A 13,790-nucleotide genomic window follows, 5' to 3' on the forward strand; every position below is an offset into this window, starting at 1 on the left:
CATTCTCATGGAAATGTGCGTTCTGTGCTGTGTGGTGATGTGACACCGACAATGATCACACTTCGCAAATAAATAATAAGAAAAAAAGTGAAAGTTGTAACTATTACTATGAAACTGGTTTGCGCAGTTTAGGGTGAAGTTGGAAGTCAGAAGATTGAGATTCAAACAAAGTAATACATTTATCTGAATCATTATATTCTATTAAAAAATAAAGCATATTGACAGTAACTATTCTAGTCGGAGCAAAGACAAAGCAAGAATTGAACAGTTAGAGTAGTCGTCGATTCAAATTGTATTACCAGAAGCTGTAAAAGTAAGACTATTGTTGATTGTTGTGATTATACCTAAGGCTTGTTCTTGCTGGGAAATGGCTATTGCTTGCAGGTGATTTGTGTTACTTCCTCAATCATGAGTCAGTGGATTAGCCCCTCCTAGAGTTGATTACAGTGTGTAGCTCTTCTAAGTCAAAGTCAAACGCCCATGTAAAACAAACAGACATAGAACAGCACACATATTTAAAGGGAAAAACAACAACACGCTAACACTGCTAATAGAAGATTGCTAGACAATACAATCTTACAATCAACAGATCATATAAGGAGGCCAAATACTAACATGAATAGTTAGTTTAATTTGTTCCTATAGATTCAATAGCGCTGTTCAAACACATGCTGTCCACCAACTCCACAGACTTGTGACACAAAATATGTACTCTGAAAGTGAAATTTCATGCTTTTCAGTTCCTTTGTGTCCGCATTAGTTTCGAAATGTTTTTGAACAGAACTGTAACATCTCCCTGTGTTTTATTGCAGAAATGTAGAAAAATGTCAACTAAAACGCCAAGTGACAGCCTCTTAAAAAAATGATTTCATTAAAAATGACAGCATCAAAATCCATCGTCGTGTCCAAGCACTGGGTCTTTCATTAAAAGCAAAATACATAACTTTAACACGGTCAAATGAGAAAAAGATCCCATCACACAACACATTTGTAAAGAGTGGACTTGCTATACTTAGAAAACAAAACAAAAAGTGTCACTGATATTTTACTTTTTTCATGTATCGTATAGAATTTTCTGGATTTAAACATAGTTTTATTTCAGGAATATTCTGGAAATTACTACATACAAATTATAATATTGTAGAATAATAAATGGTAATAATTAAACAAAAAAGGTGGTTTTGTTGGAAAAAAGTGTGGGAAATGATTTAACCTCTCTGGCAAGTTATATAGTTATAATTCACTGTTATGTTCTCAAGCCTGATTTACATTTAAGTGTACTTATGATGACCTGTAGCACAACAGATGGAGACCATGTATTTGTTGAAAATACACAAAACATTAACAGCCACTTGCTCTGTTTTAATAACATTTTCAAAGATATACGTTGTACACTTTTTTCAAAAAGAATAAGACAAGTCATACTTTCCTTGGCCGCCCTTATCCAACCTTGACCTATTTTGGCTTTTTACAGTGTATTAACAACAACTACAACTACATCAATATTTATTTTGTTTGATGTAAAGATTTATGTAACCTGCTTCAGTACCACCAAGAATGTGCATATATGTAATATACACACAACCAACGTGGGATCGATGGAACAGTTAGTTGTTGATATTAAAAATTTAAATAGTTTCCAGACTGAATTTCAAGACAGGTGTCTAAACACTGATGAAACATCAGGGTAATCCTGTTGATCTGATGTAACATTTGCTCTCAAGACATTTACTCACAATGAAATATATGGGTTAGGGCACTTGTTACTCAGCGCTGTGAGTCACCCTTATTAATGAAGGATGATACTAATACAAAATCAACACAATCTGAAAGGTGACTGCAACATAAGAACACAAATCTAATACATTTTTTGGGCGTTACAAAAAGAAAATCAGTGCAAACTTTGAAATGTATGAAATGTAAAAACTGCAACCATCCACTCAGCTCTCATTGTTAGAGTGGCGTGTCATTGCACCAACTGCGTTCACCGGCGCTAATGACAGGCAGCCAATCAGCATCGGCGCGGTGGACACATGCGGTGACGTCGCCCTCAACGCGATGCGCGCCAATGAGCGGCGGACAGCGTGCTGGGAGGAACCAATCAGCGCCTTCCAACGAGCCGCCGCTCAGCCAATCACATGCCTCCACGACGGGACAGAAGTGACGGCTTATATATGGAAAGAGCACGGTTCATTCAACATCACTTCACAGAAGCAGCAGTTCAGAATAGACAAAAGGAGAGATACGACTCGCTACGAGAGCCCGGTGCTAGGCCGTTAATTTACTGACACAACTTCTATTGAGGTATGTTTAAATATTGGGGTTAATATGCTAATGAAGCAGTGTAATATTTCGTTACGCTTTTCATTATTAAGCTAATACGCAGTTAAGCTAACGTTTGACTTGCGTGGTGTGTGTGTAGCTAATTGTAGTTTGACGGTACTGTTTTATTTTAATTTGCACATATCATGCAAACTGTGCGTTATTTCTGGCTGTGCATGATTCCTTCTGGCGTTTTTCCTCTCTCATGTCTGACCGGCATGCTAACTAACGTGGTGAGACCGGCGGTTGGATTAAAAATCACATTTACTGATGTTTTTAGGACGAGGCCGCTATTTCTACGAGACTACACTTGACATTTGATTTGACATTTTTTTTGTGTATCAGGATTTTAAAGGTTTAGGCCCCACTTCCGCTAATAATGGGTCTGAACCTCAGTCAGTGACATCAGGCGTTAGCATTAGCACAGAGCTACGTGAACTTGGGGAGACGGGAGTCCACGTCATGAAGGAGGGGCCTCGTTTTATTTTAACACTTTTTTTTTTTTTTTTTTTTCCTCCGCAGGTCATTTTCTCTGATTTTGAGTGCAAACCAAAAAGCAACGATGAAGCTGCTGTGGGTTGTATTGCTGGTGACCGGCACTGTGTTTGCCGATGACGACGACAAGAGGGAAAATGTGGGGACTGTGGTTGGAATCGACCTGGGTACCACCTACTCATGGTAAGAAATTGAGACTTCAATAGTTACATTGTCTTTGACAATTCAAACATCTTGAAGTTCCAAATGAAAAACCGCTGAATGATCTCTAAAAATGTTTTCCCTGCAGCGTTGGAGTGTTCAAGAATGGCCGTGTGGAGATCATCGCCAACGACCAGGGTAACCGCATCACCCCCTCATATGTGGCCTTCACCAGCGAGGGCGAGCGTCTGATCGGTGATGCTGCCAAGAATCAGCTGACCTCTAACCCCGAGAACACCGTCTTCGATGCCAAGAGGCTGATTGGCCGTGCCTGGAGTGACTCCTCTGTGCAGCAGGACCTCAAGTACTTCCCCTTCAAGGTGAGTTCCTGCTCCTGATGGGTTAAAGTGAAAGTTAAGGTTGAAGGATGGTTGGAGTAATTTCTCATTGACATGCTTTGGTTAATTGATGTATATTCCTTTTTTAAGGTAACCGAGAAGAAGAGCAAGCCCCATATCCAGGTTGACATCGGTGGTGGCCAGATGAAGACCTTTGCTCCCGAGGAGATCTCTGCCATGGTGCTGACTAAGATGAAGGAGACTGCTGAAGCTTATCTGGGCAAGAAGGTACAAAATAAATGAAGCCCATTAAAGCAGATAGTACACCATAAAGTATATAACATTTCTAAATGACTAGTGTGTAATAAAATCTTTTTTTTTTTTCTCCCTAGGTCACACATGCCGTGGTCACTGTTCCCGCCTACTTCAATGATGCTCAGCGCCAGGCCACTAAGGATGCTGGAACCATTGCTGGTCTGAACGTCATGAGAATCATCAATGAGCCGTAAGTGTCCAACAAAGAAATTCATTGTGCCATTTAAAATACCCCCTCCCCCTTACTCGATTGTAACGTTCTATATTTGTGTCCTTTAGAACCGCTGCTGCCATTGCTTATGGCCTGGACAAGAGGGACGGCGAGAAGAACATTCTTGTGTTCGATCTGGGCGGTGGCACCTTCGATGTCTCCCTCCTGACCATTGACAATGGTGTGTTCGAGGTGGTGGCCACCAATGGTGACACTCATCTGGGAGGTGAGGACTTCGACCAGCGCGTCATGGAGCACTTCATCAAGCTGTACAAGAAGAAGACCGGCAAGGACGTGCGCAAAGACAACCGCGCCGTGCAGAAGCTGCGTCGTGAGGTCGAGAAGGCAAAGAGGGCGCTGTCCGCCCAGCACCAGGCCCGAATTGAGATCGAGTCTTTCTTCGAGGGAGAGGACTTCTCTGAGACCCTGACCCGTGCCAAGTTTGAAGAGCTGAACATGGTAGGTTATTAGTTTAGTTGTCACAATTCAACCTATTTTATTTTTGTAACCCAATGTTGGACACACCTTTTAACAATATTGTCTTATCGTTTCTAGGACCTGTTCCGTTCCACCATGAAGCCCGTCCAGAAAGTGTTGGAAGATGCTGACCTGAAGAAGTCTGACATTGATGAGATTGTCCTGGTTGGTGGCTCCACCCGTATCCCCAAAATCCAGCAGCTGGTGAAGGAGTTCTTCAATGGCAAAGAGCCCTCTAGAGGCATCAACCCTGATGAGGCTGTGGCTTATGGAGCTGCTGTGCAGGCTGGAGTGCTTTCTGGAGAAGAAGATACCGGTAAGTGATCACATGCAGATAGTATTTGCTGCACTGAATTGAGCGCTTGAAGTTTTTCTTGTTTGCTAAATAACTTTTCTATTTTGCAGGCGATGTGGTGCTTCTGGATGTGTGCCCCCTGACTCTTGGTATTGAGACCGTTGGAGGAGTGATGACCAAGCTGATCCCCAGGAACACTGTGGTGCCCACCAAGAAGTCCCAGATCTTTTCTACAGCTTCTGATAACCAGCCTACTGTCACCATTAAAGTCTATGAAGGTAAGGGGTTGATGATGTTTAAAGTATTTGATGCAAAATGACTTTGTGCACATGTACAGAAAAGTTTAACAATATGATTCTTGGCTCTGTTTAGGTGAGCGTCCCTTGACAAAGGACAACCATCTGCTGGGTACCTTCGACTTGACCGGCATCCCCCCTGCTCCTCGCGGCGTACCACAAATTGAGGTCACATTCGAGATCGATGTCAACGGTATTCTGCGTGTCACTGCTGAGGACAAAGGCACCGGCAACAAGAACAAGATCACAATCACAAACGACCAGAACCGCCTGACTCCCGAGGACATTGAGCGCATGGTGAACGACGCCGAGCGCTTCGCCGATGAAGACAAGAAGCTGAAGGAGAGGATCGACGCCCGCAACGAGTTGGAGAGCTACGCCTACTCTCTGAAGAACCAGATCGGCGATAAGGAGAAGCTCGGCGGCAAGCTCTCAGATGACGACAAGGAAACCATTGAGAAGGCAGTGGAGGAGAAGATTGAGTGGATGGAGTCACATCAAGATGCTGAACTGGAAGACTTCCAGGCTAAGAAGAAGGAGCTGGAGGAAGTGGTTCAGCCAATTATCAGCAAGCTCTACGGCAGTGCAGGCGGACCACCACCAGAGGGCGCCGAGGGTGAACCTGAAGACATGAAGGATGAGTTGTAGGCAGGTTCAATGTCTTCTGTCGCCCCTTGCCCCCCTGATAGTGGCATCTGTACATATTGAACTGATGGGACTCAAATAGTGAGAGGAGCGGTAGGGAAGGGGTGGCGAAAACAAGCAACCATACTGAATCTTCTGAAAGACTGTAAAATAAGTTTCAGTGTGTGAGAGGTGTTCTCTTCGCTGGAAGGCGGAGATATTCGTCAGCCCGGATATGAGGCTTATTGCTGCTGTTCTCATGCAGACCTGATGTGATTCTGTAAAGGGGAGGGATTTAGTGGGGTGGGTAGTGGGAGGGCAGGCAGACAGGCAGGTATTTGTGGGTACATTAAGTAGGGAGTCTGTGGGATTAAGGGCTCTTTATGTTCACAGGCAATGCTAAAAGTTATTTATTGAATCTGGACATTGTACTTCTGGAAAGACATTGAAATAAATGTTTGATACAAACTGACTTCAGTAATGTTCATTTCTAAGTTAAGACAGAAAAATGTTTAGTCACTGAATGTTTTATCCAATTTTCACCACATCCTCAAACAACTGACACTCTTACTTCCTGCTGTACAAGCACAATACACTTTATTTATTTCAACACACACAATCTTCATGTCACAATAGTCACATTACAGTCGTTATGTAAGACGCCCTGAGTGTCCATCCCTCCGAATACAAACGCCAGATGTATCGTCTCAGAAGCTGTTGGGCTGCTGGCTTGTCCATCGCCTTCTTTCCCCTCATCACACACCTTCCACGGCAGCAAACACATGGAGTGGTCTAGTCGATTAGGTGGCGAATCTCCTTCGAATTTCATTAGGACCCATCTACACTTGTCTGCAACCACATAGAAACATTTAAAACGTACTTGAAATCAAACCGTTTCGTTTGCGTAAAGTCAGCAAAAATATTCAATTTCACAGCTGAATCAAACAAACCGGTGTTGAATCTGTACATGGAGTTGGTGGCACCATCTGCAGTCATCCCTCCAAATATGTAGATGTGTTTGCCCAGAGCCACTGCTGAATGGGCGGCTACCCCTGGAGGGATGTCTCCTTTGGTCTGCACCTTCTCCCACGTCATGCTCCCTTTTTAAACACATGACAACAGAACCCCTTTTAGATTATCTCACGTCGATGCAAATCAGTCTCGACACCGCAGACGAACAGTGAGGCTTACTTGAGTCTAACGAGTACATGTCATTGTGGAATTTGTCTCCCGCCATGCCTCCGTGAATGTAGATCTTTAAACCCACCGCTGCGATGACATGCCCGTGTCGGGCTGGTGGGTGCCTGCCTTGTGTTTCTGGTTGGGACCAAGTGGAGGACACTGCAACACAGTTACACACAGAAAAGGTGGGTGGTGTGCAGCTTTGATCGCCGTTGTCATTTTAACATTCATGCTTTTCTACTATTTGTCAGCGCTGAGACAAGGTCATTGTGAACAACAACTGGAGGTAGTATATCATAAACCAATCATGATACCACCTCAATTGAAGCAGACCGAGTCAGAAAGAAACTTTAAGGTTGATTTAAACCTTTGAAAATGTTAGCGCCTAATAAGAATTTAAAGATCTGATTTGATCGTGGGTGGAATGAACATATTCTTTCTGCTCATGTTTGCCTCGTGCGGTAAATATCCGATGATGTGACTTGTTTCTGGAAGGGACCAAAAACAATCAGTGTTGTCAATAAATAAAATCTTCTGTCTTGGTCAGATTCAATGGTCTGCAGCAGACAGAGCCACTTTGGGTTTTATTTTATTTGTTGGGCATTTTAATAAATGTTTTTTATTTATTTATTTTTTTCCATCTCAAACTGAAGTTAAGAGCACATAAAATATAAAAATGCAAATTGGCCTAGTTAATGTGAAATTAAATCAATTACTTTAAAAACTGCATGTTACAATGACGCTAAGCAGCAGGTTCACAAACCTGTATCAAAGACGTGAACTTTGGGGTCCGAGACAGGTGCAGCTCCAGCTTCCCCTCCAGAAAAGACAAATAGTTTGTCCCCTAGACAGGCTGAGTTGGTGTGGTATGTCCTGGGACTGGGGAGTGTCCCATTCGCCACCACGTTCCTCCAACGAGGTTCACTGTCTGGGCACAGAATCAATTGTACTCCTTTTATTACAATCTATACCACAATTATACAACCTGTATGGTTGTGCAAGGATGCAGGCTTTGCCAGATTTCCACAGAAGCCGCGCGTCCTCTTTAAGTAAAGATGCATTTATCTCTGATAAATTAAATATGACCACTATGGTTATTTGGGTGATTTTACCTGTTAGCTGTACATTCTGGATACAGTTGCGATTGCCAGTCTGCTGCGCTCCACCGAACACCCACAGGGTCTGGGGGCAGCTCTCTGGCACAAAGCTGCAGTGCTCATATCGTGGCTCCAATCCTCTCCATGTTGAAATGTCCCATTCATGACTGTCTGTAAACGTCACACACCGTTAGTTTTAAAAAGACAGGCTGCCATTGAGAAATTAAATTTTCACTATATATATATATTCTATCCAGATTTAGGCCAAACTTGTTGTATATGCAAAGTTTAAGCAATCTGAAATCAATCTTTGTTTTATTTTACACTTAGTGGAACAGGCTGGCGGCATGAAACTTCTTACCTAAATTTATGATATGAGAATCTGAAAAACTGCCACTGGGATTGGCTCCCCCAACAATTAGGATTCTTCCTTTTCCTCCATCCTCAGATGGAGTATAGACACAAGTATGGCCTACACTAACACCTGGAGCACTTCCCCTGGGCATCAAAGAATACCTGTGGACAGCCAAACAATTTCAGGACAAAAGATAAGAGTTAGATTCTTTTTATTATCACAAGTGCAATGAATCGGTTAAAATTCATTACCATATTCCTTCTTTGGGCTTATCTAGAGGGTCCAGCACTGGCAGAAACTCCATGGCTGTCAGAGAAACAGTGATTAGTCGGAGTTATTCTTTCTTGCTAGGTTCAAACTGTACAGTTATCATGAGGACTGACGTGATTTTAGTATAATCGTAACGCGTTTGAAAAAGCAGCAGGGAAACACCGAAGCGTATACACAGCAACCATCAAAGTAACACAAATAATAAAGTAAGTTTTTAATGGTTATTGTTTAAAGGTTTAGCGTACGGTTGGCTCCTAAACAGTGAGGTTAACTCATTTAGTGATCATGCCTCAGAGCACAGAGCACCTTGTGAGGAGTTTCTAACCTGTACTTCCGGGTCCGGGTCGACCAGAAATTGTAACCTAACGTCGGTATTATTAGGTCCCGCTTTACAACATACATTAACGACAGATATTACTATAGTTAAATAAATGTTTAATGCTAGCTCGATGGCGTAAATATTTAACTGATTGTCATGTTTCGGGTCAGAATCTGTTTCCTCGCCGGGATGTAGTGCAATGTGTACGGAGAGCCACGAGGACCAAAACAGTCGCACGGGTTAAATAAGTGGATTTTGTTCTTGTGGATCATGTTCGGTGCGAATTGGGACTTACTCCCACTGGTGTGATGTCATTTTATACTTTAAACATTTGTTTGTTTCGCATTACATTATCACTGTTGACATTCATTTAAATAATATACAACGATCAGCCACAACATTAAAACCACTGACAGGAGAAGAAAATAACATTGATCACCTCGGGACAATACAATGTTAGACCAGACCAAGCACCCCAACCCGACTACTTGATGGCAGCAGACATCCCCAGCAGGATACAGCCAGACACAGGCACGCACACAAAAACGGCTGAGGAACAAATATGAAGAACAGCACAAGGTGTTGACCTGTCCTCCAAATTCACTCGATCCCAAACTGATAAGGTATCTGTGGCATGCACTTATACAAGCCTGATCCACAGAAGCCTCTCTGAAGTTTTTATGTCTGATTTCTTATTTGCTTCAGTAGCTTCTTCTACATTTGATGAATCAGTGAAAATGTTTATCCCGTCTTGGTATTAAGGTAAAATTGTGGTGTCAGTCATTCTGGATGACTGGGTGACAGCAGGATTATTAATCATATGTCTGAACTGAGCAGATTTTGTTCACTAAATATGGACAGCTGCTCTACAAAACACAAAGTTCCTCTACCTTCTGTAGCTTCCTGCAGAAACGCATCTTCAACTTGGATCAGCATCAAATGAACAGAATTTTTTCTCTTTTTTTCACTGTATTTTTTATACTACTACATATATTTGTGACGGCACAATCTGTTCCCATGCATCTAAAAAGTGTTTTGTTTACAGAAATGTATGAAATTTGGATTTGTTGTCCATTTGTCCCATTGCTTTTTGAAATAGAGCTATGGAACTAATATCTTACAGCTTGTGGTGAGGATCAGGTCAGTCACATTTCTCTGAAACTCATCCATTCCAAAGTCCAAACCAGTTCAAGGAAGCAGACGTCCTCTCCTCTGCCCTGGTTTCGTCAGCTCTGAGGATCATAAACTGTATAAAAAAAGTGAAGGCCTCTCGCTTCACAAACTCTCCATCTTTGTCCAGAAGAAGACACGACAGGACATACAATTGTTCACTGTATAATAACCAGATTGGTTCAATATATTATTTTTTTTTTTTTTACAATTTGTACCAGAAAATAAAGATGTGTTAAAGCAACAGACCAGTTGTTGTCTTAATGTGGTACAAACAGGAATGGATAAATGAATGATGGGAGAGGCCTGCGAGAGTCATCACTGTCTTTGTGCTTTCTTGGTTTAGTTGATCAGATTAAAAATTTTGTGAATTCCACTTTATTTTGCTGAATCCTTCGAGGTAATGACCACCTGAAGCTTGGATCCCATGTAAAAATCAACAAAAAAGTCATGCTCAATCAGGTCGTCTTCAGGTGACAGACCAAGATGAAGTTTTTGAGCTTGATGCGTTTGTTCTTGTGAAATCTATTCTTAACAGTAGACTAAAATAACGATACATCTACACTACTGGTCAAAAGTTAGTTTTTATTGAAATGTATGCAGTTCAATGTCTTGTTTTACTATGAAAGGGAAGCACAGACCAAATAAACAACTGAACAGAAAAAAAAAAAACGTGGAATCGATATATAACTCAAAATATATTCTAAACTTTCAACTCATCAAAGTAACCATCTTTGGCTAATTTAACACATGAACACACTTGTGAAATTCTTTCTTTCTAAAATGGAAATCAAATATTTGTTGCAGAAGTGTGTAGTGTGCTTTGTCCAGTTCATCACAAACCAGCTCCATTGGGGTTAAAGTCTAGATACTGGGTCGTCCACTTCCCTTGTTTTTATCCTGAGGTAGTTCTGGGGTATCACCTTGCTGTAAGATGAAGACCTGACCTATTATACCAGAGGATACTATATGGTTAACTGTTAGTGTACCTTCAGGAGAGTGGATGTTGTTAAGGGAGTTGTCTTTACCATAATTTACAACTTCTTCTGTCTTCTGTCCACTAGAGGGAGGAGTTCTGGTCACTCTTAATGTTCCAGTATCTCTGTGATGGATTTATCTTGTTTGTGCTAATTAAGAACTGGCTGTTTACTGAGGGTGCGACACTCTCTTGTTGCCCACTTACATGAGAAATAAATAAAATGTTTATCAAGAAAGATTCCCTCATCGCCCTTTTTCTAATCATCTTGAAAACAGAATTGATAGAAGTTAAAAAAAAAGAAAGAGTTAATATGATGAGTTTGATCCTCATTTTGAACCATCATAGTGACATGAGGCAAAAAGACATGTCAAGACACGCACTCTTGTTCCATTTCCAACACCAGGGGGAGCAACACACCATTTTATAGGTGGCTGACAGGCATCTTCTAGCTGCATCTGTAATATCACACCTGCAGCTATCAGAACTGCCATATTTGTAGCTTCTGAAGCTGCTTCCCTGATATAAGCCATCAGACTATGTTCCCCTCTGTTGCAATAAATAGCGTACTATAAGTGACAAGGCAATGTGAAGCAATCAGAAATTTACATTATAAAATCCCATGAGTGCAGGGCAGAATCACAGTGCCCTCCAAGGAGACATTCCCCTCGTGAACATGACGCCACGTGAAAACTATGAATTAGCTATCTGAGTGTTTGTGTGCTGTAAGTGATCTTCCTCCCTGTTAACATGCTTGGGGTTGTATGAACCCTTTAGCAATAAAGTCTCTTATTGGCTTGTTACCGAGAGTTATTAGGTTTGCCCCGCGGCCCCTGCTGGTATTTAATTACCCTCGCAATCTCCCCTTTTCATCGTGATGGAGATGACGGCTGCCACTGCCAATAGGTGAAAGAGGAGGCTTCACCAGACCTTAATTGGTTCATTTGCCTCTGACTGCCAGGCGCAGATGGAGCTCTTTATTACTGTCACTGCCAGCTTCATTCTGCTCTGATGAGGAGCATCTTAAGAGGGAGAGTTTGACATCCTATGAGGACATGATGACACGGCTAAAACAGAACCAGTACGAGACTGTTAGGGCTGTATACGCGCTTTCTGTCTTCATAAATTAAGCCGGCTCTTTCTCTGACAATTACTAAAGTCTGCCATAATTGTGGTGTCTTTCATGTCTTTCGAATGAGATAATTGTTTCAAGACAAGACTGAGTAGCTGTAAGGCTTTTCATCTATTGTGTGTTTGCATTTGTGCGTGTCTTCCCCCGTTCCCTGTGCTGCTCTATACGTACTGTATGTGTGAAGCCAATAAAATGAATAAGCCTGAAATACAATTAACTAAGTGCATCACAAAATGCAAATCACAGCAGTGCTTTTATTTTGCAGCAAAACGGCAAAATGTGCAAAATGCAAACTCTTGTCTCCATTCAGCAACGCGAGCATGTCGCCGAGCCACATCCGATTACAGCAGCACAGTTCAAGTATGGAGTGAAGCACTTCCACTCTATCTATTTGAATGCTGCTACTCTTTCGCCAAGGCATGTTCAAATGAAAATGAGGGTATGGGATCATATTTGCCAACGCTCCCTCAGCACACGCTAAAAGTGGACTCCTTTCGCTTTCAATTTAACAATGTCTGATTAACTTGAGAACTATTTCCCATCTTCGCCGTTCAATACAGGGACATCAGTTGGCATGGTAACCTCATTTGCCATCTGCAGGCCTCATTCATACTGAAAAATGACACTCGGGGAGCTGTCAAGAAACAATTCAATATTCCTCGGCAACAGTGGGTCAGAGTGTGCTGTAAATGTGTGTGCTGTAAATCTCAAGTCTTGGTGTGCAGCGACTGCCTCCCTTAGAGGATAACAAATGGCTTCGAAGGGTTGGATTTGTACAGAATACGGTTTAGTTCCATCAGCACATGTTTTTGTCACTGTTGGGATGATTGATAAGTGTGCGGAGTGCACGATAGTGCGCCGTGTATTTGGTGAATTAACACACAGTTTGCAGTCTGTTTGAGCCTTTTGTCGAGGAAAAAGGTCCAAATAAAAATGGTTTGAGGCACAGAGGCAGACTTTCAGGGTGACTTCAGAAAACCATAAGTTTAAAAGAACACCTTGACATTTCGGAGAAAATGCTTGAAGACATTTACTTGCTCAGAATGATGAAAGACAGGGAGCCTGTGTCAGGTAATAAAACTCACTTCTCAGCTTCTATACAGCTCACTAAAGGTTCACTTTGTACTCGATATGTTTAATCTGTACAAAAACAAGTGCAGAAAATTGTGGCGTTACTGGTGGTTTATGTACCGGACGATTTCTTGGCCTTATTGACAATGTCCAACAAGTGATTCAAGCCAGAAACACTTATTAAGTTAAGTGAGAGCGAATGAAAATATCAATTAGCCTTCACTCTTTATGCTAAGCTAACTAGCTGCTAGCTCTTACGCCGCCTTCAAGTGGAACTCGTGAGCTTGTGGTTGGGACACGGGATGTCGTGTACATGACCTGCGACCTTTTGGTAAATTTCCACTTTCGAGGTCGTGAATAGCACAAAGCAAGGGCCGTTCACATGGGGTTTAATCACAAATATGCTAAACAAAGCCCCATTTGAAGGCAGCATTATATATTAAAAGAACAGAGACTGGTGTCTATCTCCAGAGAAACGAAAAGAAGCATATGTAATGAATTGTTTTTAAGTGTTTAAGAGGAGTATTCGCTCATCAGACGAACTCATGGTGGAATATTTATGGCATTTTGTCATAACAGGAAAAGCCCAGCTGTTGCTAACAACCTAAACAATGTCTGCATTCTGGTGAAGTTTCACAGTAGGCCATGAGAATGTCGATGTCTTCAAACGGAGCTTGCAAACTTGTGGTTGTGACATGGGAGTC

At 41.9% G+C, this 13,790-nt stretch overlaps 2 protein-coding genes across 2 annotated transcripts; one reads left to right on the forward strand and one right to left on the reverse strand.

Annotated features, from left to right (window-relative positions):
- Positions 1-2,147: 2,147 nt before the first annotated feature.
- Positions 2,148-5,986, forward strand: hspa5 (heat shock protein 5). The gene is made up of 9 exons (XM_047569332.1): positions 2,148-2,304; positions 2,845-3,000; positions 3,107-3,338; positions 3,447-3,584; positions 3,689-3,801; positions 3,891-4,281; positions 4,378-4,615; positions 4,705-4,872; positions 4,967-5,986. The coding sequence occupies exons 2-9, from the start codon at positions 2,885-2,887 to the stop codon at positions 5,536-5,538; spliced, it is 1,968 nt and encodes a 655-aa protein (XP_047425288.1). The 5' UTR covers positions 2,148-2,304; positions 2,845-2,884; the 3' UTR covers positions 5,539-5,986.
- A 99-nt stretch (positions 5,987-6,085) lies between these two features.
- rabepk (Rab9 effector protein with kelch motifs) lies at positions 6,086-8,945 on the reverse strand. The gene is made up of 8 exons (XM_047569333.1): positions 8,744-8,945; positions 8,400-8,454; positions 8,155-8,309; positions 7,809-7,964; positions 7,460-7,624; positions 6,706-6,855; positions 6,465-6,614; positions 6,086-6,363 (listed from the first exon to the last, which is right to left on the reverse strand). Exons 2-8 carry the CDS (start codon positions 8,450-8,452, stop codon positions 6,137-6,139), a joined length of 1,056 nt encoding a protein of 351 aa, XP_047425289.1. The 5' UTR covers positions 8,453-8,454; positions 8,744-8,945; the 3' UTR covers positions 6,086-6,136.
- Positions 8,946-13,790: the final 4,845 nt, after the last annotated feature.

The sequence above is a fragment of the Mugil cephalus genome, chromosome 19 (genome assembly GCF_022458985.1).
Source record: "Mugil cephalus isolate CIBA_MC_2020 chromosome 19, CIBA_Mcephalus_1.1, whole genome shotgun sequence".
Taxonomy (NCBI): domain Eukaryota; kingdom Metazoa; phylum Chordata; class Actinopteri; order Mugiliformes; family Mugilidae; genus Mugil; species Mugil cephalus.